We start from the raw sequence: 25,134 nt of genomic DNA on the forward strand, positions 1-25,134 counted from the left end.
AAAGCAAAAAAGTGCTCAAAGATTGAGGACAAGAAGGACACAAGCCTGTTTCCATAATTTGATCATCGAATTAACAACAGATTAATTTGATAATAACATTGAATAACAAAAGAAACCATGAGTCCATAAATAAATGAATGACGTGAGAGTATGATGAGAAACAAATAGCTACATAGTTTTAAAGCATCTCCCCACAAAATATTATCTTAGAAAGAAGACAAGAGGAACTTTATGTAGAGAAATCTGGCAGACACCACCTTAATCGAGTGATCAGAGTAAACATCATTAATAATTAAATAAATCAAATGCAATGTGATTAAAACATCACTTCTGCAATAGTCCTGTCAAAATTGCATAACCTGAATTTAATCACAAGGAAACATCAGACAAAGCCAGACTGAGGGGCAATCTACAAAATAATGTCGGTAATCTTAAAAAATGCCCAGGTCATGAAAGTGAAGGAAAGATTGAGGAACTGTTCCAAAATCTATGAGACTATTAATAAAATGAAACGTGAGTCTGAACTCAACCTTCTGGGACAATTGGAGAGACTTGAATGGAGTCAGGACTGTCAGTAGAAATACATCAATGTTAATTTCCCGATTTTCATGGTTGTATTGTGGTTATAGAGGAGAATGTTTTGTTTGTAGGAAATACACACTCATGTATTTGGGGCGACATGTCAAGTTACTCTCAAATGGTTCAGAGGGAAAAATGTTTTGCTCTCTGTACACCTTTCAGTAATTTTGTGATTTAAAAAAAAATAAATTACCAAAAGAAAAAAATCAGCACAGCTGTATCTGACCCCTGTAACAAAGTACAAACTCGTAACATGAGTGTGTGTGGTAAGCTGGGGGGTTATTACTTTAGACTTAGTTTATTCAGGTCCAAACAATGAGAAATGTCATAAATAAATGTCAGAGTTTGCACTACCTTAATTAAACTGATAGGGGGGAAAAGACATGTCACATGCCACTTTCACATGTGAAAGTGAAAGTAGGAAATAGAACTTGGAACACAACCACTAGAAAAACAAACATATGCATATTCAAGTCCTTGTTAAATAATTTTTTAAAAAACATTCATTACATCAATAATCAGTAAGTTAAGCTCATTTTTTATTTTGTACATGTTTCTATAATGAAGTGTCATTAAAAAAAAAAAAAACAACTTTGTCACCAGGTCAGCTTTTGTGATTTAGCAAGAAAATCGAATCTTTGGGCCGACCTTGAACTCATACGTGTCTCAGGGTGGTGATGCTCATCTGACTCATTCATTGTTTATGTGCCATTCTCCCCTGACAGTTTACCTGCTGGTTACATTTTAAAGTTGTCTTGAAAGTAAGCTCCTAGGACTAGAGGACTTTTTTATGTCCTTTTCATCCCAAAGCTCTTTATTTGGAGACCAAAAGGAAAGATTAAATAAAATTAATTTAGTTCCACTACTTCCATTTGAAAATTCCTGCTCCCTTCACAGTAAGATGCTAGTTGGTCACATTGACCTAGATCCCAAGGCTTAGTAGAATCTTCCTGCTCTGAAGTAGTGTCAGGCGTAACAGGTTATCTTATTTTTTAAAATACGAAGCCTTAAGTCCATGGTTTGGTCTTCATTTTGCTGCTCTGAATCCGGGGCAGGTTACCACGGGAGGATACCAGGTTGCATTGCACTCAAAGTCTGTTTTTCCTGTCACAGTAATCATGGTCCTTCCCATAAGGTGTCCACTTAGGTAACGATATGGTTGCCTTGAAATCATATTTTCTATTTCAGGGAGCCCTACACAATGCTCTCTGGTATATGAGCATGTTCTCCTTTTAACTTTAAATGTTGTGCATTTTTCTTCTTCTTTGTTTTTGATTCTGAGTACAACTGTGTGATGTAGTTCATGCAGCTCTTAGAATGGGAAGCTGAAAAAAAATGTCATAGACGAAAATTTATTTTGAACAGTATTGCACCCCTTTATTTGAAACACTGATTGCATATGGTATTTTTAGGTCCATATGTTAATGTCTTTAAAAATCAAATATGAAATTCACTGATGCTGATAAATAATCTGAATGCCTTGTTATAGTCCAATTTTTAGAAAGTCTTGTTACATAAACAATATACTCATAAACCTGACATAAACTATATAGACATTTCTGCTATAAAAATAACATGTGTTGGTAGGAAAAAAACACATTGCCTTCAGCAAAATTTCGTACTATAAGTAACGGGGTTTATGAGGAAAATAATGTTGGGGCAGACCTCTCAAAGCCTCTGTAACTTGGTACACAGAGACTTGAGCAGCTCCAGAAGGTATCTTTGAAGTGAGCACAACTGATATAGTTGAAAAGCTGGATTTGAGGGCATTAAGGAAAGGAGGATGGAAGTGGGTATAAGAGCCCAGGAGAAAGTGAACCTCCACGAGCTGTGGCAAGTCCCTGGGGACCTTTCTGGGTCCTGGTAGGGAGTCCTGAATGCAGGTGCTCGCTTTAAACTTGCTCGCTTTAAACTTTCTTTCTTTTTTTTTTTTAAATTACAAATAAAAGAGCAGCAGAATTTATTTGTAAGCCTAAGAACGTTAAGTAAAACAACAATATAAAGCATAATGAAAATGACAAAACACAAGATTAAAAATAATAATGGGGCAATAATAGATATAGAGGAAATAAAACTCTTAAGAAAAGTAATATTTTATAAAACTCATTCAAATATGTAAAATTATCTGTTTTCTAGGTATAGTTAAACTAACCAAAGAGAAAAGATGAGAAAACAAAGCTGATGATTTTATTCCTGGTAACTTTTAGATATTAACTAATTGTTTTATAAATTTTTCAGTTGATTCCACTGGATTTACTAGGAATACAAGTATATAAGCAGCAGCTAATAATACTTTTTTTGTCTCATCTTTACCAGTATTTATACCTTAAATGTTCATTTCTCAATTCAAATTGCATGTGCTCTTTCTGGAACAATATTAATAGTGGGGATAATAGGCATTGCTACCTTATTCTTGATATGAAAATAATGCTTTCAATGTTCTACGTTTAAACTTGATGCTGGCCATAGATCAATGGAACAGAATAGAGAGTCCAGACGTAAATCCATGCCTATATGCCCATCTAATCTATGACAATGGAAGCAAGAATGTACGATGGGGTAAAGACAGTCTGTTCAATAAGTGGTGTTGGGAAACCTGGACGGACACATGCAAGAAAATGAAGCTGGACCACCTCCTTACACCATATACAAAAACAAATTCAAAATGGCTAAAAGACTTAAATGTAAGATCTGAAACCATAAAATATCTAGAAGAAAATATAGGAAGAAACTTCATGGACATTACCCGGAGTAAGATTTTCACTGACATATCCCCTCGCGCGAGGGAAGTAAGAGAAAAAATAAACATGTGGGATTACATCAAACTAAAAAGTTTTTTCACAGCAAAGGAAACCATCAATAAAACAAAAAGGGATCCTACTGTATGGGAAAAGATATTTGCCAATGATATATCTGATAAGGGATTAATATCACAAATCTATAAAAAACTTACTCAACTCAACTCCAAAAAAACAAACAACCCAATTAAAAAATGGGCAGAGGACTTGAGGAGACATTTTTCTAAAAAGGACATACAGAAGGCAAGAAGACATATGAAGAAATGCTCAACCTCACTAACCATCAGAGAAATGCAAATAAAAACCACAATGAGATACCACCTCACTCCAATCAAAATGGCTATCATCAATAAATCAACAAACAACAAATGCTGGCGCGGATGTGGATAAAAGGGAACGCTAGTGCACTGTTGGTGGGACTGCAGATTAGTGCAGCCACTATGGAAAACAGTATGGAGGTATCTCAGGAATCTGAAAATGGAACTACCCTATGATCCAGTAATTCCACTCCTAGGCATCTACCCGGAGAAATCCAAAACTCCAATTCAAAAATCTGTATGCACTCCTATGTTTATTGCAGCACTTTACACAATAGCCAAGATATGGAAACAACCGAAATGCCCATCGGTAGATGACTGGATTAAGAAGCTGTGGTTCATTTATACAATGGAGTATTACGCAGCCATAAAGAAGAAAGAAATCTTATCATTTGCAGCAACATGGATGGATCTAGAGAACATTATGTTAAGTGAAATAAGTCAGAAAGAGAAAGACAAGTACCATATGATCTCACTTATATATGTTATCTAAAGAAAAGACTATGTGAATGAACTAATCAGAAACAGTTTTGGGGACACAAAGAAAAAACCGAGAGTTGTTAGATGGGTGTGGGGGGGGTTGGGGATAAGGGGAAAGGTGAAGGGATTTGGAAGCAGCTGGTAACCACAAGATGGCCTCAGGGTTTTTTTGAAAATTAATTTGGGGAAGGTATTCAATAATGTTGTAAAGATTTTGTTGGGTATCCGATGGACATGCGTCCTATTTGGGAGACCACCTCAGGGATACTGTGGATACCTGATCACGGCATTGTACACCAGAAGCTAAACATTAATGAATGCCAACTATAATTTTATATATATAATGTGATGGTTCAGTGTGAGGTCGGAGGGATAGTGGATGGGGGGAGGGGGGTTCACAGTGTGAGGGATATAAATGATGAACGTCTAAGTATTACCTTGTCTTGTACACCTGAAACTAATAAAGAAAAACAAAACAAACAAACAAAAAAAAAACTTGATGCTGGCTATTTATTTGAAAAATATATGGCTTTAAACTTTCTTAAACTTGAACTGCAAGAATTTCTGCTTCTTCAGTAGCTGAGCTGAAAGAGCTTTTCTTTTCCTGCTAAAGGATGTAATTCTACTGTTTTAGTTACCCTTGCCCAGGAAAATTGGCATAAGAAGCAACACAACTTACACATTATATTGACATCATTCTCTTATATGCCAGTCAAACATGATGTGATTGATGTTATAGAAACATGGGTTGTAATACAACAGACTATATGTAGCTTATATACAATTGTCCCTCCAACCCCCAGTTCTCCACACTCTGCTCCCTCGTGCCACATTCCCTGCTAGTACAGCTATTCTCCCTTTCCATTTCACATTCTGCTAGGTCAAAACAAGCAAACAAAAAAGGCAGAGGTGTTGTAAAAGGCATGCTTCCTACAAAAACCTCAATAAAAACAATAGAAACTAGTGGCAAAGCTCACTGCATTTCTTGCAACCTCCTGCCTGGTAGAATATATGCATGGAGGAAACAAATGGTTGGAAAGTATAAGATTCTTGCTTTTCTACAGTTCTAGCTCCTGTCTACTGCATCTTTGTCAAGAATTTCTCTCTCTCTCTCTTTCTCTCTCTCTCTCTCTCTCTCTCTCTCTCTCTCTCTCTCTCTCTCTCTCTCTCTCTCTCTCCCTCTCTCCCCATTCCATTCCTTTCAGACTCTTTTCATTTTCTTTACATGTTTTGATTGAGGAATTGCAATGAAGTCATGCAAAAAATCTGAACTATTTCTGCTTGAATTAGTTAAGCCTTGTATTCACTTATTAAATACATATTTATCAAACATTCCATTTGTGCCAAGTCTGTGCTAGGATCTGGGGATATACATAAAGTAAATCCGATTATTCACCACGTGAAGGAGCACTGTGGTAGCTAAATCAACACACCAAAAATGACAGCGTGGCATGGAGGTTTTTCATTGGCAGAAATGTATATAGGATACTCTAGAGTACAAGAGGGACATATAATCCAGAGCTGTGCCTGTGTGTGTCAGTGAGGACTCAGACATGGCTTGCCACAGGGGTATACCTTCAGTTAGATGGATTTTTGTTTATTATGTAGATCAATTTATTTGTTTTTAATTAAAGTTTTTTGGGGTGACAATTGTTAGTAAATTTACATAGATTTCAGGTATACAATTCCGTATTACATCATCTATAAATCCCATTGTGTATTCACCACCCAGAGTCAGTTCTCCTTCCATCACCAAATATTTGATGCCCTTTACCCTCATCTACCACCCCTCTCCATCCTTACCCTCTGGTAACCACTAAATTATTGTCTGGGTCTACGAGTTTTTGTTTCTCATTTGTCCTGTTCTTTTGTTGTTTTTGGTTTATATACCACATATCAGTGAAATCATAGGGTTCTCTGCTTTTTTTGTCTGACTTGTTTCGCTTAGCATTATAATCTCAAGATCCATCCATGTTGTCACAAATGTTCCTATATCATCTTTCCTTAACGCCGAATAGTATTCCATTGTGTATATATACCACAACTTCTTTATCCATTCATCTATCAAAGGACATTTTGGTTGTTTCCATGTCTTGGACACCGTAAACAAAGCTGCAATGAACATTGGAGCACACGTGTCTTTATGGATAAATGCTTTCAGATTTTTTGGGTAGATACCCAGGAGAGGGATTGCTGGGTCATATGGTAATTCTATTCGCAATTTTTAGAGGAACCTCCACACTGCCTTCCATAGAGGCTGCACCAGTCTGCATTCCCAACAATAGTGTATGAGGGTTCCTTTTTCTCCACAGCCTCTCCAGCACTTGTTACTATTTGTCTTGTTGATGAAAGCCATTCTGACTGGGATGAGGTAATATCTTGTTGTGGTTTTTATTTGCATTTCTCTGCTAATTAACGATGTTGAGCATTTTTTCATATGTCTATTTGCCATTTGTATGTCCTCTTTGGAGAAATGTCTCTTCAGGTCCTCTGCCCATTTTTCAATTGGGTTGCTTGTTTTTGTTGTTGAGTTGCATGAGTTCCTTGTATATTTTGTTCTCTGCATCCCCAATATTTTGGTAGGATGTATTTTCATTGTCACTTGTTTCTACGTACTTTTGATCTCTCCTCTAATTTCTTCTTTGACCCAGTCGTTCTTTAAAAGTATGTTGTTTGATCTCCATGTATTTGTGTTTTTTCCTGCTTTCTTTTTGCAGTTGATAACCAATTTCAAAGCCTTGTGATCAGTGAATATGCTTGGTATGATTTCAGTCTTCTTAAATTTGGTGAGGTTAGTTTTATATCCCAGTATATGGTCTATCCTTGAGAATGTTTCATGTACGCTAGAAAAGAATGTATAGTCTGATGTTTTAGGATGAAGTGCTCTATATATGTCAATTATGTCCATTTCATCTAATGTGTCATTTAGGGCTGTGATTTCGTTATTTATCTTCTGTTTGGATGATCTATCCATAGCTGTCAATGATGTATTTAAGTCCCCTAGTATAATTGTGTTTTGGTCAATTTCTCCCGTTAGTTCTGTTAGTAGTTGCTTGGTATATTTCGGAGATCCTTGATTGGGGACATAAATATTGATGACTGTTATGTCTTCTTGTTGTATAGTCTCCTTTACCATTATGAAATGTCCTCCTTTGTCTATTGTTACATTTTGCACCCTGAAGTCTGTTTTTTCTGATATCAGTATAGCCCATCGGTACATGATTGGATTACGAAACTGTGGTATATTTATACAATGGAGTATTACGCAGCCATAAAGAAGAAAGAAATCTTATCATTTGCAACAACATGAATGGACCTAGAGAACATTATGTTAAGTGAAATAAGTCAGACAGAAAAAGACAAATACCATATGGTCTCACTTATATGTGGAATCTAAAGAAAAGAATAAGTGAATTAACTAACCAGAAACAGTCTCAGAGACATAGAGGAAAAACTGAGGGTTGCTAAATGGGAGCGGGTGTGGGGATAAGAGGGAAGGTGAGGGGATTAGAAAACAGTTAGTAACCACAAGATGGCCACAGGGTTTTGAAAATTAATTTTGGGAACGTAATCAATAATGTTGTAAAGATATTGTAGGGTATCCAATGGACACTTGTGTCATTAGGGAGACTACCTTAGGGATGATGTAGATGCCTGATCACTGCATTGTACACCTGAAGCTGAAGCTGAACAATAATGAATGTCAACTACAAGTTTGTGTGTGTATATATATACACACACACACACACACACACACACACACACACACACACACACACATATATATTTGCAAGAAGCAGAGTACAGCATTAGGAATAGAGACAGTGGAAATGTAATGGCTCAGTGCGATGTCAGAGGGATAGTGGATGGGGGAGGGGGTTCACACCGTGGGAGGGATATAAATGATAAACGTCTAAGTATTACTTTGTCTTGTGCACCTGAAACTAATACAAAAAAAAATCAAACTTTGGATGTCATCAAAATGGCCGTGTGAGGTGAGCCTCTGGAAATCTCCTCTGGAATTTATAACAAATTGAACAACTATAACTCCACAGAGGACTCCCTGCACAGCAGACAGGCAAGACGAAGAGGCTCACTACTGAATTCACCTAAAGGTGGGCAAATTGCACGAGCAGGGAAGGAGGGAAGGGAGAAGCACAGAGACGGAATTACGCGGCCTCAGGATTCAGACCTAACTCAGTGCTCCTAGCTTTCTTCACCCTGGAACTACCGCAGCTGTGGGAGAGGGAAGAACTCGGACTGCTAAGGCTCCGCCTATGGTCCACAGGGCTGAGGGGACAGCATATAACATGGCTGAATCCAATGCTCATAGCAGAGACCTCGGAGCAAACACTGAGGGAAGAAAGCTGAAAACAGTGGTTTAAGCCCTCACTGCCAAGCAGAGAACAGAAGCCTTCGGCATTGAGACTAGCCGCCCCCTCCCTATCCTCCCAGAGCTCGCCCTACCCCCTCCTGCCCAGTGCTAGAAGCGGAACAGTAGCAGTGTCAGCTCAAAAGAACAGAATATTTGCAGTTCTGAGAACTGTGATCCACAGACACATATCCGCAGTCCAACTAGTTCCGACAAAGGGGAGGGAGCTGTGGAAAGAGGACTGGCTGTGGTGGTGGTGGTCGCTGCCATTGCTCTGGGCCACCTCCCACAATCCACCCTGCCTTTGTCCCCAACTATCTGGGCAGATCTCTGCATGAATAAACAGAACAGCTGAACCACAGGGGCTCTGAATCTGGTGCAGGAAGAGCTTTGGAATTACAAAAGCTCTCCGCATACCCACACGGATGCGGCACCCTGTGACCCAGGTGAACTGTTAACAGAGGAGAAGCCTGCCTTCCAGCGAATCCCCCCATTGTGTGAGAAGCTGGAATAGCGCAGAGAAAACATAACACTACAGTGTAAGAGAGAAAAAATGGCTGCAGTCAGATAGAAAATAAAACTTTCTACTAACATGTACTGAAAAACAAAGGACCTCTTCCTATCAACCTGTTGCAGAACTCACTCCTGTAGATGTCTAGGAAGAGAAATAATAAATCATTAATTGTCATGAATAACCAAGGCAACAAGACAGCTCAGAAAGAAAGTGAAAAGTCTCCAGAAAAGGAACATAAAGATATGGAAATATGGTACTTAAATGACAGAGAATTCAAGATTGCAGTTATGAAAAAACTCAACAAAATGCAAGAAAACACAGAAAGGCAGTTTAATGAACTCAGAAACATAATCAAAGAACAACATGAACATTTAACCAGAGACTGAAGTTTTAAAAAAGAACCAAATAGAATTTCTGGAGATTAAGAACTCAATAGAAAAATGAAGAATGAAATAGCCAGCTTAGATAGAAATAAAAGGCATCCAAATTGGGAAGGAAGAAGTTAAATTGTCACTCTTTGCAGATGACATGATGCTATATATAGAAAACCCTAAAGACTCCACCAAAAAGCTATTAGAAACTATCAACGAATACAGTAAAGTTGCTGGCTACAAAATCAACCTACAAAAGTCCATTGCATTCCTATATACTAACAATGAAATCTGAGAAAAAGAAGTAAAAAAAACCAATTCCTTTTGCATTTGCAGCAAAAAGAACAAAATACCTAGGAATAAACTTTACCAAGGATGTGAAAGACCTATATGCTGAAAACTCTAAGACATTTTATAAATTTGACTCCAAAGGCAAGGGAAGTAAAAGCTAAAATAAATGAATGGGACTATATCAAACTGAAAAGCTTCTGCACAGCAAAAGAAACCATTGACAAAATGAAGAGGCAATCAACTGAATGGGAAAACATTTTTGCAAACAGTGCCTCCGATAAGGGGTTAATATCCAAAATATACAAGGAACTCATGAAACTCAACAACAAAAAAACAAACAACCCAATTGATAAATGGGCAGAGGACCTGAAGAGATATTTCTCCAAAGAGGACATACAAATGGCAAATAGACATATGAAAAAATGCTCAACATCATTAATCATCAGAGAAATGCAAATAAAAACCACAATGAGATATCACCTCACCCCAGTCAGAATGGCTATCATCAACAAGACAAATAGTAACAAGTGTTGGAGAGGTTGTGGAGAACAAGATATCCTCATACACTGTTGGTGGGAATGCAGGCTGGTACAGCCCCTATTGAAGGCAGTGTGGTGGTTCCTCAAAAAATTACGAATAGGGGCCGACCAGGTGGATCAGGCGGTTGGAGCTCAGTGCTCCTAACTCTGAAGGCTGCCAGTTCGATTCCCACATGGGCCAGTGGGCTCTCAACCAAAAGGTTGCCAGTTTAATTCCTTGAGTCTCTCAAGGGATATTGGGCAGCGACCCTTGCAACTGAGATTGAACATGGCACGTTTAGCAGAGCTGCCTCCCAGATGGCTCAGTTGGTTGGAGCACGTCCTCTCAACCACAAGGTTGTCGGTTCGACTCCCGCAAAGGATGGTGGGCTGTGCCCCCTGCAACTAGCAACAGCAACTGGACCTGGAGCTGAGCTGTGCCCTCCACAACCAAGATTGAAAGGACAACTTGAAGCTGAACGGCAACCTCCACAACTGAGATTGAAAAGACAACAACTTGACTTGGAAAAGAAAAAGTCCTGGAAGTACACGCTGTTCCCCAATAAAGTCCTGTTCCCCTTCCCCCCCAAAAAAAGTTACGAATAAAATTACTATATGACCCAGCAATCTCTCTCCTGGGTATCTGCCTAAAAAATCTAAAAAAAATTAGCCATAAAGACACATGTGCTCCAATGTTCATTGCAGCTTTATTTACAGTGGCCAAGACACAGAAACAACCAAAATGTCCTTTGATACATGAATGGATAAAGAAGTTGTGGTATACATACACGATGGAATACTATTCGGCGGTAAGAAAAGATGAAATAGGAGCATTGTGACAACATGGATGGATCTTGAGAATATAATGCTAAGCGAAATAAGTCAGACAGAAAAAGCAGAGAACCATATGATTTCACTGATATGTGGTATATGAACCAAAAACAACAAAAGAACAAGACAAACAAATTAGAAACAAAAACTCATAGACACCGACAATAGTTTAGCGGTTACCAGAGGGTAAAGGGGGGTGGGGGGTCGTAGATGAGGGTAAAGGGGATCAAATATATGGTGATGGAAGGAGAACTGACTCTGGGTGTGAACACACAACGGGATTTATAGATGATGTAATACAGAATTGTACACCTGAAATTATGTAATTTCATTAACAATTGTCACCCCAATAAATAAATTTTTTTAAAAAATCACATTTTGATTTTTTTACCCCACCCCTTAAAAACAACAAATTAATGAATCTCAGTTTTCAAATCTCAGGTCACATCATTGACTTACTTTGGTCATGTTTCTCTTGGGATGATGTTTCATCATTATTTGACCTTGACTTGTAACTTTCTAGGGTGTGTTCTGAAATTTCATTTTCTGCAAGAAAAGAAAACTAAATTAACTTGAGATGCCACAGACACCTGAAAATGTGTTTGAATAAGATGATACCTCTTATTGTTACCTCTATTGTTTTTATACAATGGTGGACTTATCATTCCACCTCCCACTCCTTATGTCCTCATTCATTCAACAAATAATTTTTTATTCTTTACTGTGAGTCCTACAGGCACTGTGTTGGGCAGTATAAGAGTTGAAGAAGTCAAATGACACCAGATTAGAATCAGATACTGTCCTTTGGAAAGGAGCTGTTTCAGTAGCCCTTAAAGAATCGTGGGGGTGAACCATTAATGGGACATTTTGAAACAATATGATGGCATTTGCCTATTGTGCCAATATAGCTAAAAAGCCAGACCTTATTTCTAAGTTTAGTTGTCATGAGAATGTTAGTCCATCTGAAATCTAGAGAGACTGATATTATACCCAGAGAAGTTGTACTTTTAAGAGGGTCAGAGCTCTTCCAAGATATAGCATTTTGCATTGAGACATAATGAATTCTCTGTCACTGCAGGTGTTCGAGCCATGTATGGCTAAATCAGTACGGTCCAATAGCACAGTAAGGCAAGTTAAACGTGTAATTTTAATTTTTGTAGTAGCCATGAGCAAAAAGTAAAAAGAAGCAGATAAAATTAAGTTAATCATGTATTTTTCATTTAACTAGTAGATCCAATATGTTATTCTTAGATATATTGTTGTGTGTGTGTGTGTGTGTGTGAGTGTGTGTGTGTGTACTGAATCTTCAGAAGTAGGTGTGTATTTCATCCTTAGTACACATCTCAAGAAGGACTAGTCACATTGCAAGTGCTCAATAGCCATATGGGGGGTGGGGCAAGCATAGGGTAAACAAGGCTAAATAACAACTCAGAATTAAAGAGGGGATTTAATTAATTGCAGCTTTATTTACGACGACCAAGACATGGAAACAACCAAAGTGTCCTTTGATAGATGAATGGATAAAGAAGTTGTGGTATATATATACAATGGAATACTATTTGGCGGTATGAAAAGATGAAATAGGACCATTTGTGACAACGTGGATGGATCTTGAGAGTATAATGCTAAGCGAAATAAGTCAGACAGAAAAAGCAGAGAACCATATGATTTCACTGACATGTGGTATATAAAACTGAAAACAATAAAGGAACAAGAAAAACAAATGAAGAAACAAAAACTCATAGACACTGACAATAGTTTAGTGGTTACCAGAGGGTAAGGAGGGAGGGGGGAGGGAGATGAGGGTAAGGGGGATCAAATATATGGTGATGGAAGGAGAACTGACTCTGCGTGGTGAACACACAATGTCATTTATAGATGATGTCATACAGAATTGTACACCTGAAATCTATGTAACTTTACTAACAGTTGTCACCCCTATAAAGTTTAAATAAACAACAAAAAAAATAGAGGAAATTTAATCCAGGCACACATTCATGGAATGAATTGAGTAGATAATTATTCTGGATACTTCTAAGTTCCCTTCTAGCTCTGATATGTGTTGAGTCTACATATTTTAATAAGCATCTTCTATGTTAGTTGTATAATATTTTTTTGTTTCCAATGATAACTTTTTAATCAGAATGCTTAAGAAAAAGTTACTAACGTTGTGGTTGAGGGAAATTGAGTGCATTCTTTCAAAGTAAGAATGGGACTGAAACAGTCTATTATATTCAACCCTTGATTGACCACTCCTAGAATACGAATTCCTTGAGAGTAGGGACCTTGTCTGTCATATTGACAGATGTGTCTCCAGTACCTGGAACACTGCCTGGCACACAATAGGTGCTCAGTGAATGCTTACTGAAAGGATGGATGGATAAATGAATGAATGAGTTTTCTATTTTATATACTTTTGTAAATAGAAGCTTCTATAATTTAATTCCAATGCCTGGAGCCACTCTAGTTTCTTTTGGTTATGCACTCTTTCATTATACTTCCTGGAAATTCACATCCCATGTTTACTGAAAAGCAAACGATTCCTTATTTGAGTGACAACACTTACCAAATAGATTGTACAGCACCTAACAGTAGAGCTTTCATTGACAGAATTTTCCCTTTTCTAGCCAGTTGTTTCAGCATCCTGCAGCACCAGCATCAGGTTTTCTGCCTGCTTACCTTTTTTCCAGATCACGTGTGCTTTCCGAAGCTTCATTATGAAGAGCTGGACGATAATGAAGAGTATGAAAATAAGGAAGGACACGAGAGTGAGCAGCAGTATACCACTTTTCTTCCTCATCAATCCTAAATACTGAGGATTTGCTCCTGTAAGGAAAATAAAAGGATTTTAGACAGTTTGGGTTTTTTGTGCGTGTATGTGTTACTGAGGAGTATACACAACTCTTCAAAATGTGGTGTAGGCGAATAGACAGCTCAAATGAAAAGATAAAGGAGAGTTTTACCCCGAAGGTAAAGAGGTTCATACTATTTATTCTCGGAAAACAAGAATACAAACAAAGCAATTTTGTGGGATGATTTGAAAATGGTTTCTAAGTTACATAGATATTGAACTAGTTATTTTTCATTTCTGGAGAAAACGTGAGAATATTGACTTAAATTATAGTCAGTCAGGGGATTCAAAATAGCTGTAAGGAATGATTTTTTTGAGCAAAGTGTAGTTTAAGCAGCAAGAGAGGTTGCTAAGGAGTTTGAAAAATTATGCAAATAAAATGAATATTTATTAATCTTGGCTAAGTTTAATGTGGTTCTATATGAAGGCATTTGGAGATAAACTAGATGAGCCCTTAAAGGTCTTTCTATACCTAGAATTCTGATTCTGTGAGCTCTCCTTTTCTTGAATGTCTCTGTCTCCTCATCTCAACTAAGAAGCACGTAAGGAGTGCCAGCTATGTGAGAACATTGTGCTCAAAGCTGCATAAGACACAATCCCTATGAAATAGGGGATAGTTCTCCAAATATGTAAACAAATAGATTAATAAAAACAAACAGAAGTAAACTATGCCAAAACTTAGATCTATATGTGTTAGTATAATAATGTGTTCAGGGATTCAGAGGCAGGAGTGGTTCCTGAGTTGTTTAGGGAATTTTTCAGTGGAGACATTGACCTTGAAGGAAGTGTAAAGAGACGTGTGATGATGACTTTCTTTTCATCAGGGCCAGTTAGGGTAAATGAGGGCAAGGCAATCAAAGTAAAATAACATTTTCAGGAAAAAAAAGTGTATTCTTGACCTGCTGGGGGGTCTAAGGCTTATGTTCTGCACTGTAGACCACGGGAAGTCACAGGTGTACTGTGTGTTCTGAACACAGGTGTAAAGAGTGAAAAGGAATGTTTTGATAGTAAAGTGCTGAAAATGGATTACAAGAGGAGAAACTGGTTATAATATTGCATTCAGGAGATGATGAGGGTCTGGATCAGGGTGGTAGCAGTGATAGTGGACAAAATACCTGAGGGGAAGACTCTTAAGTCCTTGGAAACTGACTTAATTTATATGTGTGTATGCACACACACACACATACACATAGTAGTAAAGGATGACACCAATGTTTGGGCCTCTGTGATGCTTTAGTGGGAAAAAAATGCTGTTCAGTTTTTAGCAATGTTGAGTTTGAGGAGATGGCAGAAAATTCTAGAAATATGTAGGAAATGGAAGGAAATGGACTAATGCTCAGGAGAATGTCCTGGAAATATAGGTATGAAACTCTCCTGCCTGGTAGCAAGAGGAACAATCTTGGGAATGGGTAAACTCCTTAAGAATTGGGGGAAAAAACAAGGATGGAGAAGTAAACCCAGAAACATATTTATATATAAGAACTAAGAGGAGGAAGGGAAGTTAGCTAATGGATGTTGAAAACGAGTAGTTAGCAAAAAGTAACAGGACCAGGCAGAGTGTTTCAAGTAAACCAGGGAGGCAATTAAGTCAAGGAGCAAGGGAGTGATTAACCAATAGAAAGGTCAAAAAAAATATGGACTGAAAAAGACTTTGGATTTACTGATTAAGAGGCTAAAATGTCAAGTGTTTATTCTAAATGCGGCGGGGGACACTCACCAGTGGTCAAGTCAGGGTCTTGTGTGGTTTGTTCTTCTCTTTTGTCATTCTCTGATGTACTAGAATCTTCTAGTACTGCAACTAAGGTGAATGAAACACATGACATACACATATGACTATGTATTTATAATGTGTATATATACACATAGTCATTCAAAACAGCAAAGCAGGTCTAGAAACCAAATTAAATGTTCCTCATTAAAAAAACAATGAGGTCATTTTTAAACTACTGACTTCTCCCCAAAATGATTGCAAACGGCCAGGCTCACTTTGCCTTATTTTTCTCAGGTAAACCTTTATTGAACATTTACTTTGTGCCAGGCCATAAACTGAGCATTGGTATATATTATTTCTCACCACAGCTCTGAGAACATAGGGTTTTAGAGAAGTAAAGTAAATTGTCTAAAGTCCTGCAGCAAATAAGTGGCAGAGTCAATGTTGAAACTCAGAACCCAGAATTAAAGACATTATTTTATATTAATACTTCCTTCCTCAATCAGGCGTTTCAGTGAGAAGGTCCTTAGGGTGCTTCAAGGTAACAACTGAACAGTGGAGAATTACATCCTGAGCTTTATGGATAGAAAATCTACAGTCCAAAATGCACAAAGCAATGATTTTTATGTTGAAAAGTAGGCTCAGTTGTTATTCAAACCCTATGCTTGCCCCACCCCCCAGAAGTGGGATGTACTGTGATGTGTTTGCTAGGTAAGAGAAATTATAAAAATAAGAGATCTATTTTCCTGATTTTGTTGTTTATCCTCCCTATTTTCTTTTTGTTGTTGTTTTGTTTTGTTTTTCTGTTGCAGCCTCTAGCTTTATTTAGCCCACCGCACAGCGCCACTACGTGGAAGGCAACGAAACCATCCATTCTTCTGAAAATGGGTATTATTAAAGTAATAAAACCAGAGAAATTGAAAGCTGAAAGGAATTTTAGAAACTATATTGTTAAAAACTTACGTTGTATTTGAAAAAGCAGAGCAGAAAATTGACTTGTTTAGTAGTGGTGAGAGCTAATTTAAAAACAAGTAGATTCTAAATGTGTGTGAACATATTGGATTATTAAAGCAAGTAATGTGGCTGTTCCACTTCATAATATTTTCAATTTCCATTATCCTTTAAAAATATGTATGGTACGTATTCTGTTTATCAGTGTTTAAAACCCCAAACATTTACTTTTAAATATTATTCAAAATAAAAATTTTTTAAATATGGTCTTATACTCAGAACTATGAACATGATAATGATATGAAAGCACTTATCCCACCAAATTTAATTGTTGTAGAGCTACTCTCTGAAACAAAAAAGGACATGTAGGAATTTATGAAAGCACCATAGCAACTGCATGCATTCATCCATTCGTTTATTCACACTGCGTTTTCTGTGTACCAGCTGTTGCCAAATATTATGCTAGGTAAAATGCAAAAATAAATTAAATATAATTTATCTAATGATCATAATTTATATGATCATTGTCCAGAGTTAATATCTCAGTGGGTTCACTGTCTAAAAAACTGGAATTATAATCTAGGCTTTCTAAATTCTTCTGCATTTATAGTTCAATCCTATCATCAAAAACTATCTGGGTTCTTGACTACCACGTAACTGATGACTCTTTAAGGGTGGTTTTGTTATTTGATGACAAAGAACACCAAATCTCTAGATCCTGCTTCTTTGCTCTCTGTTGATACCAAGTGTTTACTTTGTGTTTGGTCTGTTTTAGACTGAAAAATTAAGAAACGAGTCTCCCTATAAACAAATTCAATCTTGCCCTTTACCACAGTGCAAATGTGTGTGTGCGAGAGAGAAAGAGAGAGAGAGAGAGAGAGAGAGAGAGAAAGAGAGAGAGAGAGAGAGAGAGAGAGAGAGAACTTACAAGGCGTTAGTTACCCTGAAGCCCATTCCACTAAGTGAACACTCCTGATATGACACTCCTCTAGGTTACCACAAAGCTGGAGCTAGTTGTATCCAGTCTGGTCTTGTTACAAATTAAAAGAAAAAATAATCTTAAAACTTAGAATTGGAAAAGTGACTTCCCAAAGAGGCACGATTTTTAAAAAATGTTTTAATGATTCCAACACTTACCAGTACTAGTGGGCCACTGAGGATCTTGAGAGGATGGAGAGCCCTTCTCCAGGACATCTGAAGCTGTCTCTCGATCAGGAACTAGGAAAGGGGAAAAACAAAATTCTGCAACTATGGAGAGCAATTTTATCCACATTTTACTCAGTACAATAGCTTGGAAAATGTATCTGGCTGCTACCTACTTGTAGAGGTTTTGCAGAAACCTCAGAACTGTATGTTCTGCAGCTCTTGTGCTGGTTTGTGATTTTGTATCCTGCTGATTGTCCTTCTGCTATGCTGCCTGGCTTAGAAGTACAACATGCTGGACCTCTGTGGAGTGGTGCATTTGGCAGTCGTTAGGAAAAGGGTGTTTGCTGTCTCTGCCTGTATCAATCTACCTATCAATCTGTCTGTCTGTCTGTCTATCTACCAGTTCACATATCTAACTACTTATGTGTTAGGCGACCTTGGAGTCAGACTCAGACTGGGTTGAATTCAATTATTGTTACTTGCTTTCTGTTGAGTGAGTTTGAACAAGGTCCCTAGTCTTTCAAATGCTCAGTTTTTTTGTTACCTATAATATGAAGATACAGCATTTACCTCTAGGAATTTTTTTATGGGAATGAATGCGTTCCTTCATACAACATGTTTAGCATAACGCTTGACTATTTATTAAGCACAATGCTTGTTACATTTATTGTATAATATAAAGCAATGTTTAGAAATGTTTCCAGAGGTTCAGATTAGCATAGATTTGACCAATCCATGAACAGGCCTGTAACCAAGGAACATATAAAAAACAGTTGCCTGTTAATTTGCAAATACTGATACTGATATGTGATAGGTGGGTAATATCTTTATAAAATCTATGGGTGCTTCTCAGCTTTTTATTCAATCAAACACCTCTCCGTGGTTTTGAAAATTTATTTTCTTAATCAAACATCTAAAATTTTTGAAAACTATAAAAAAGCCTGAACTGCATTCACGAGCTCCACTCGTGAAGAAAGAAGAACCACTAAGGAAACATTGGAGAAATAGTAATATAAACCATAAGGCCAACGTGAACTTTGTGACCACAAAGCTACTAGAGAAAATTGAAGAAAGAGGAGAGCTACTGACAAGGAAAAGGGGGAAAAGCTTGAAAGAGAGTCAAATAGATGCACTAAAAGCACATCACAAGAAGAGCATTAAATGAGAAACATAGAATAAAATGTATCGATGATCAAGATCTTCTAGAATAATGTGTGCCATGTGAATTCAGATAATTCTATATTTGTGTACAAAACAGTTTATATATACACATAAATACATACATATATATTCCAGTAAATATTTGTAAAACTATACATACACACATATGTTTTATAATACATTCTATATTATATGTATGTATATATAAATCTGTTTTCTAATAAGTGTATATATATACATATATATAGTGCCAAAAAATGTATACACGTTTTAAAAAAGGAAAAAACTATTAAAATTGTAATACTTGATATATACCAACAACAAAAGATGAATACAAGTCAAACTTGACTTCTACAATTACAAGAGTTCTCAAAGTGGTTACTATCAGCATCCAGACACTTCTGATTACAACGAACAATGTTGACCAAAGTGTTCACGTGTATACATTTTTCTGGCACCCCCACTATATATGTATAAATCAGAGTTTGTATTTACTTTGATTTATCCTCTCAATCGACAAGTTGCTAAATATGTTCATTCAGACTATTGTTTTGATTAGGTGGATACTGTTGCATTATGATATATCTTTCTAGATGATCAGAATGTTATAGCCTTTTGCTATCCAATATAGCATCCACTAGCTACAATGACTATTTAAATTTAAATTAATAAGAATTAAATAATATTAAATATTTAGTTGCTCAGTTGCACAGCTACATTTCAAGACAGAATTTTGGAAAACCTGTATCCAATTCTGTAAGCTTGATAGCTTCTGAATACTTAAAGATGTTTGATAAGATCAGTGTTGATATTAATGAATGTGATTATGATAGTAAAATGTGTCAAAATTAACATTTTCCAAATAATCAAGGCATAATGTAACCAAATCATGCCTGCATAAGATTCATTCAAAATACAAATTTGTTCAATGGATTTGAATGCATGAATGTATGAAAAGTCTGTTGAGATGGTTTCAGAGTCCACACAGCAACTAACGTTTAAGAAACTAACCCTTGTGGTGGCCGGATGGCTCAGTTGGTTAGAGTGTGAGCTGTCAACAACAAGGTTGCTGGTTCAATTCCCGCATGGGATGGTGGGCTGCACCTCCCTGCAACTAAAGATTGAAAATGACGACTGGACTTGGAACTGAGCTGCATCCTCGACAACTAGATTGAAGGACAACTACTTGGAGCTGATGGGCCCTGGAGAAACACACTGTCCTCCAATATTCCTCAATAAAAAATAAAAAAAATAAAAAGAAACTAACTCATGTCAAGTCTTAGTTCAGCATCAAAGAAGAATATCCACAATTGTTTGAAAAGGCTGTTAAAATACTCTTCCCTTTTCCAACTGTATACTTGTGTGAGGCTCAATATTTTATATATATATATATATATATATATATATATATATATATACACATATATTGTATATAAGTATTGTATTATATATGTATATAATATATAATATATTATATATGTGTGTGTATATATATATATATATATATATATATATATATATATCTCAAGCAAAACAACATATTGTAAGAGATTGAATGCAGGAGTTATTACCGTATGAGAATCTATTTGTTTTCTGTTAAGCCAGACATTAGGAGATTTTCAAGATGTAAAAGAATGTCATTTTTCTCACTAATTTCTTTGGTGTTGCAATATATAGTTATTTTTTAATAAAAATATGCCATTTCTGTTAGTATTTAGTACATTATTTTTTAAATAAATATTTAAATGTTTCAGTTTTAATTTCTAATAGGTACATTTTGACAGATGTAATTCACATAAGTAAAAGTTTGTTGGGGTCCTTAATTATTTGTAGCTGTGTAGAAGGGCCTTGAAGTCAGAAAGTTTGAGAACTGTGGCTCAACTTTTTGTTTTTATCCCACCTTCAGATAAGTAATATGAAACCAAAATTCCTCATTTGGAATACTAAAAAGATGAAATAAATCACTTTGAAAATAGTCTCACCTATTCCTGCTATTGTGTTCTCCTTGAAGCACTGCACTGTGCGTTTTTCAAAGGAAGGCATATTTCTTTTCAGCACTTCCGAAACTTGGGGCTACTCTAATGATGCTCATTTCCCCTATGTCCTACCATGCAGAGTGTGGAGATGAAAGGGGTCAGAATCCTCACTTGTAAACATGTTTTCAAGCCTCCTCAGACAGCAAACTTTTAAATATAATTGAATGAACAAAATGTTTGTAACATCTGTATATCAATGAAGTAGCTCGCCAAAGGGAAAAAGTCACAAGCGAATGGAAGCCACCAACAGCTGATACTGAAGTTGGTCTTTGAATACTTATTGGAGATTTGGCAGCAGGTGCTAAATAATAGATAGTTAGATCCTAAATAAAAGTTGAGCCTTAACCTATTATTATTAGAAACATTTTATGGCTATGATTTTGAGTCTCAGGAAAAGAAGGAAGGAAGAGAAACTGATTTCCCCCTCAGTAGTAATTTTTTTTTTGTAGATTGTTATTGCCATAAAGGAAGAAAAACTGATTTCCCCCTCAGTAGTAATTTTTTTTGTAGATTGTTATTGCCATAAAGGAAGAGAAACTGATTTCCCCCTCAGTAGTAATTTTTTTGTAGATTGTTATTGCTGAAAAGTAAAATCTTTTTTCAATATTATTGGTTTTCTTATTTAAGAATCTGAATGTCTTTCAGAAGCATTAGCTAAATAAAGTCTCATTTTCTCTTTGGTGATTCTCCCACATCTGCTTCCACTCCACTGATGAGGGTGGAGGCTGGAGAGGGCATGAATAATAATGAGGCGGGAATATTCGTCAGGTTACAGCACAGCCCCGTCTGTGGGTCCCTAAGTCAGTCTTCTAAATGCAGCTGCCAAGAACTATCTTTGGTTTGATGAAAAAGTGACCAGTGGAAAGCATGTGGTAGTGAGAGGAGATCTGTTAACCACAGCAACAGCACCATAGGGCAGCAAGGCAGTTTTCCCCTGGTGAAGTTCTCATTAACAAATGCCCTTCTTTGTCAATTATTTCATTTGATAAAGAGCTTTTTCAACAATTGCATTGTCATCAAACTGGTTCCTCATACACTAGTGTGAGTGAATCCCTGTAAATCAGGAATCTCTTTTTACACTGAGAAATACCTTATAAAATAATGCAGGTCAGAGTCCTGTTAATTACAGATATGTGATTCATGCTACTTCTTATAAGATGCTTCTTGGCTCAAAAAGTTCTATATAGTTCTCTGCAGAGAGCCATATGATTTTACTGATATGTGGAATATAAAGCAAAAACAACAAAAAATAAGACAAACAAATGAGAAACAAAAACTCATAGACACAGACAATTGTTTGGTGGTTACCAGAGGGTAAGCGGGGAGGGGAGTGGCAGATGAGGGTAAAGAAGATCAAATCTATGGTGATGGAAGGAGAACTGACTCTGGGTGGTGAACACACAATGGGATTTATAAATGATGTAACACAGAATTGTACACCTGAAATCTATGTAATATTACTAACAACTGTCACCCCAATAAATTTTTAAAAAAAGTTCTATATAGTTTTAAAATTATTTCTTTAACTTATGGTGAAGGGATTCAAGAACAGAGATTCTGAAAATTGAGGCAACTCCTCTTTACATTTAATATTTGATATTTTATTTATTTTTTATTATTTTTGTGTTCTTTTCAGAATATTAATATAGTTAGACTAAAATCTTCAAAACAGTTATTACAAAATAAATCTAAAGTGTAATCATGACTTAATGTGACTGCATCGGTGCTTTATAGTAACATAAACAATATAGACAAGTTTAGGTTTACAGAGGGTGCCAAAAACATGTATGCACATTTTAAGGAAGGAAAACTGTATTAAAATTGTAATACTCAATATATACTGATAACAAAAGATGAATAGAAGTCACGTTTGACTTCTGCAATTACAAGAGGTGCTCAAAGTGGTTCCCATCAGCATCCAGACACTTCTGATTACAGTGAACTACTGCTTGAGCAACTTTGACCAGTGTCCACTTGTATACATTTTTTGGCACCCCTGGTATTTCAGTTAATATTATCTCCTTTTAGGTCAAATATAAAGATGCAGTGTGCTTCATATGATCTCTCCAAAAATATGACTGCAATTGTCACTATCAAAAAGCAAGCATGGTGCTATTTGCATATGACACTGTGCTAAACTTTTTGCACAGCTGGGGTTCTTCTGAATGTTGGAACAGTTGCAACCCTGTTGTCCAGCTGGAGAAATTTCAATCATTAGGAGAATTTGCTATTAAGGAGAGCTCTGTTGACAGCAATCTCAATCTGAAAGACTTTCCCCACTCCATTTAATTTTGTTTGATAGTATAATACTAAGGTAAATTAAAAATGATTATAAACATCATTAGTTCTTCTTACCTAAATCTTTAAACTGAAAAGATGCTACCAGTTTTCTTCCTTGCAGGCCTTTGTGTCGGATAATGCAGTCCACTGTTGAGTTTTTGCCATATGCGTGGACTCTGAGTGTGCTACTGCTATTACATTTCTTCCCATCAATTTCAAATTCATGGTGAGTCTTACCTGTGGAGCAATTTTAACAGGTATATGAGGTTGTGGCTATTGAATGTGATTAAATGTGTTTGGTTTTCTCAGAAACCAAGGGCCTTGACATTTTGGCAAGCCCGTTAGTCTTCTAAGTTCATTCCAACCACAGACAGGTGCTTTGTGCATGCCTAACCCTAGGCACAAAGGGAAGCAGGTAAACAGAGTGGATAGGTTTCTATAAACCCTTTACTCTTGAAAAAAAATATCCCAAACTTGTAATGATCATGCAAGAAAGACAGCCTGATATTTTTGGGAAATCCAAAGACCCAACACTACTCTGGTGGAATAAATAAGGCAAATTAAAGGAGAAATCTTTAATGCAGTAGAATTGGTCCTGGACTGGGAATCAGATATGGGGTTTAGGTCTTTTCTCTCTAGGACTCCGTTTGGCTCCTTGGTTTCCTCAACAATAAAGGGTTCCTTCCAAGTCTAAGAATCTATGATCATGTAAAATCAGATGTGTGGTTCTGTTAAAATACAAAAGAACCATAAATAGTTTCCAAGCATGACAATTATTAATAGTTATCTGCTTCAATCAAAAGTCTCAATGCTTAGAATCTTTGTTACTATATATTTTTAATCTGTCATAGGTGGTATGACACAATACTATACTACATAAGGAAGATCATGTATTATGTTAAGTGTATTTTTAATTTTATGCCTACTGAAAAGCTTATGCTCAGAGGTAATAGCTCTATTTCACCTTTTATAATATTTTATGAAATCTGGTCAAATTTTAAGGCAACATAATAAATATTACATTTTAGGTTTCTACCTTGTTTTAAATAAAACATGTAATCATATTATTTGTGATTAGCCTTTAAGATTAAGGAGTAATACTGATTGGTTATAAGGATAACTTGTCCAGAAAAGAACCGATGAATTATTGAATGGTGTTTTCTAGCATCTCCTGCCACCAGAGGGTGCCAGAACATTTAAAAAGCCCTTGGAAATTTAAGTAGGAAGGAAAAACGAAGGAAGAGAAATATTTCTCTACTTGCCATAGAGCTCTATGTCGTTTCTGAACAGCCAGGTTATCTGCGGGGGGGGCTTGCTTCTCATGGTGGAACATTTTAGTATAACATGTTCTTCTCCATTTTGCATTCTGATGACTGAAGCTTCCAGAGTTGGCTTGAAAGGAGTTGCTGGGGGGTAAAAAAGGTTTTTCTGTGCTTAATTAGCTGGTCTACATATCTCACAGATAAAGCACAGAGCCTAATAATCTTCAGAGATCATTGTAGAATATGGTCTAAATTAGTAGGTATGTTCTTTTTCACTTCATCTCTCCCAGAATACAGTTAAAGGACTTTTATGTACCTATAAAGCTAGTTTGCCTATAGTCAGAATGTTTGTTACCCAGTGGATATAATTAACCCCTGAAAATACCCAAACTGACTATATTGCAAAAGCAATTCTTACATTTGACATATGACTATATTTGATTGGTTGATAGAGACCTGAATTCTAATTCCTCCTTTGTCACCAACTAGTTGTAAGAACTTGGGTTAGTCCCCCAGTTTTTTGGTTTACCAGTTTCCTTATCTGTATGTGACATGAAGGAGTTGGTTGATGAGTTGGCTGTTTCAGCTCTAAACTTTCCTGGGTCTATGACTCACCTCAAGGTAAATTACTTCTGGCCTCTCCTAACATCAAACATGCATGTGTC

At 36.6% G+C, this 25,134-nt stretch overlaps 1 protein-coding gene across 1 annotated transcript; it reads right to left on the reverse strand.

Annotated features, from left to right (window-relative positions):
- Window positions 1–51: 51 nt before the first annotated feature.
- Window positions 52–17,933, reverse strand: CRTAM (cytotoxic and regulatory T cell molecule). The gene is made up of 5 exons (XM_081037777.1): window positions 17,722–17,933; window positions 15,640–15,720; window positions 13,751–13,897; window positions 11,531–11,617; window positions 52–1,904 (listed from the first exon to the last, which is right to left on the reverse strand). Exons 1-5 carry the CDS (start codon window positions 17,855–17,857, stop codon window positions 1,774–1,776), a joined length of 582 nt encoding a protein of 193 aa, XP_080893903.1. The 5' UTR covers window positions 17,858–17,933; the 3' UTR covers window positions 52–1,773.
- Window positions 17,934–25,134: the final 7,201 nt, after the last annotated feature.

This window comes from Rhinolophus hipposideros (assembly GCF_964194185.1).
Source record: "Rhinolophus hipposideros genome assembly, chromosome: 24".
NCBI lineage: Eukaryota > Metazoa > Chordata > Mammalia > Chiroptera > Rhinolophidae > Rhinolophus > Rhinolophus hipposideros.

Excerpts from the sequence above, each read along its gene's own strand:
- CRTAM (XM_081037777.1), bottom strand. The coding sequence starts at position 17,857 with ATGTGGATAAAATTGCTCTCCATAGTTGCAGAATTTTGTTTTTCCCCT. Across the intron at positions 15,721-17,721 it reads TCAGTGGCCCACTAGTACTG|TTGCAGTACTAGAAGATTCT; the intron begins GTAAGTGTTGGA and ends CATTCACCTTAG. Across the intron at positions 11,618-13,750 it reads ACACGTGATCTGGAAAAAAG|AAAATGAAATTTCAGAACAC; the intron begins GTAAGCAGGCAG and ends CTTTTCTTGCAG.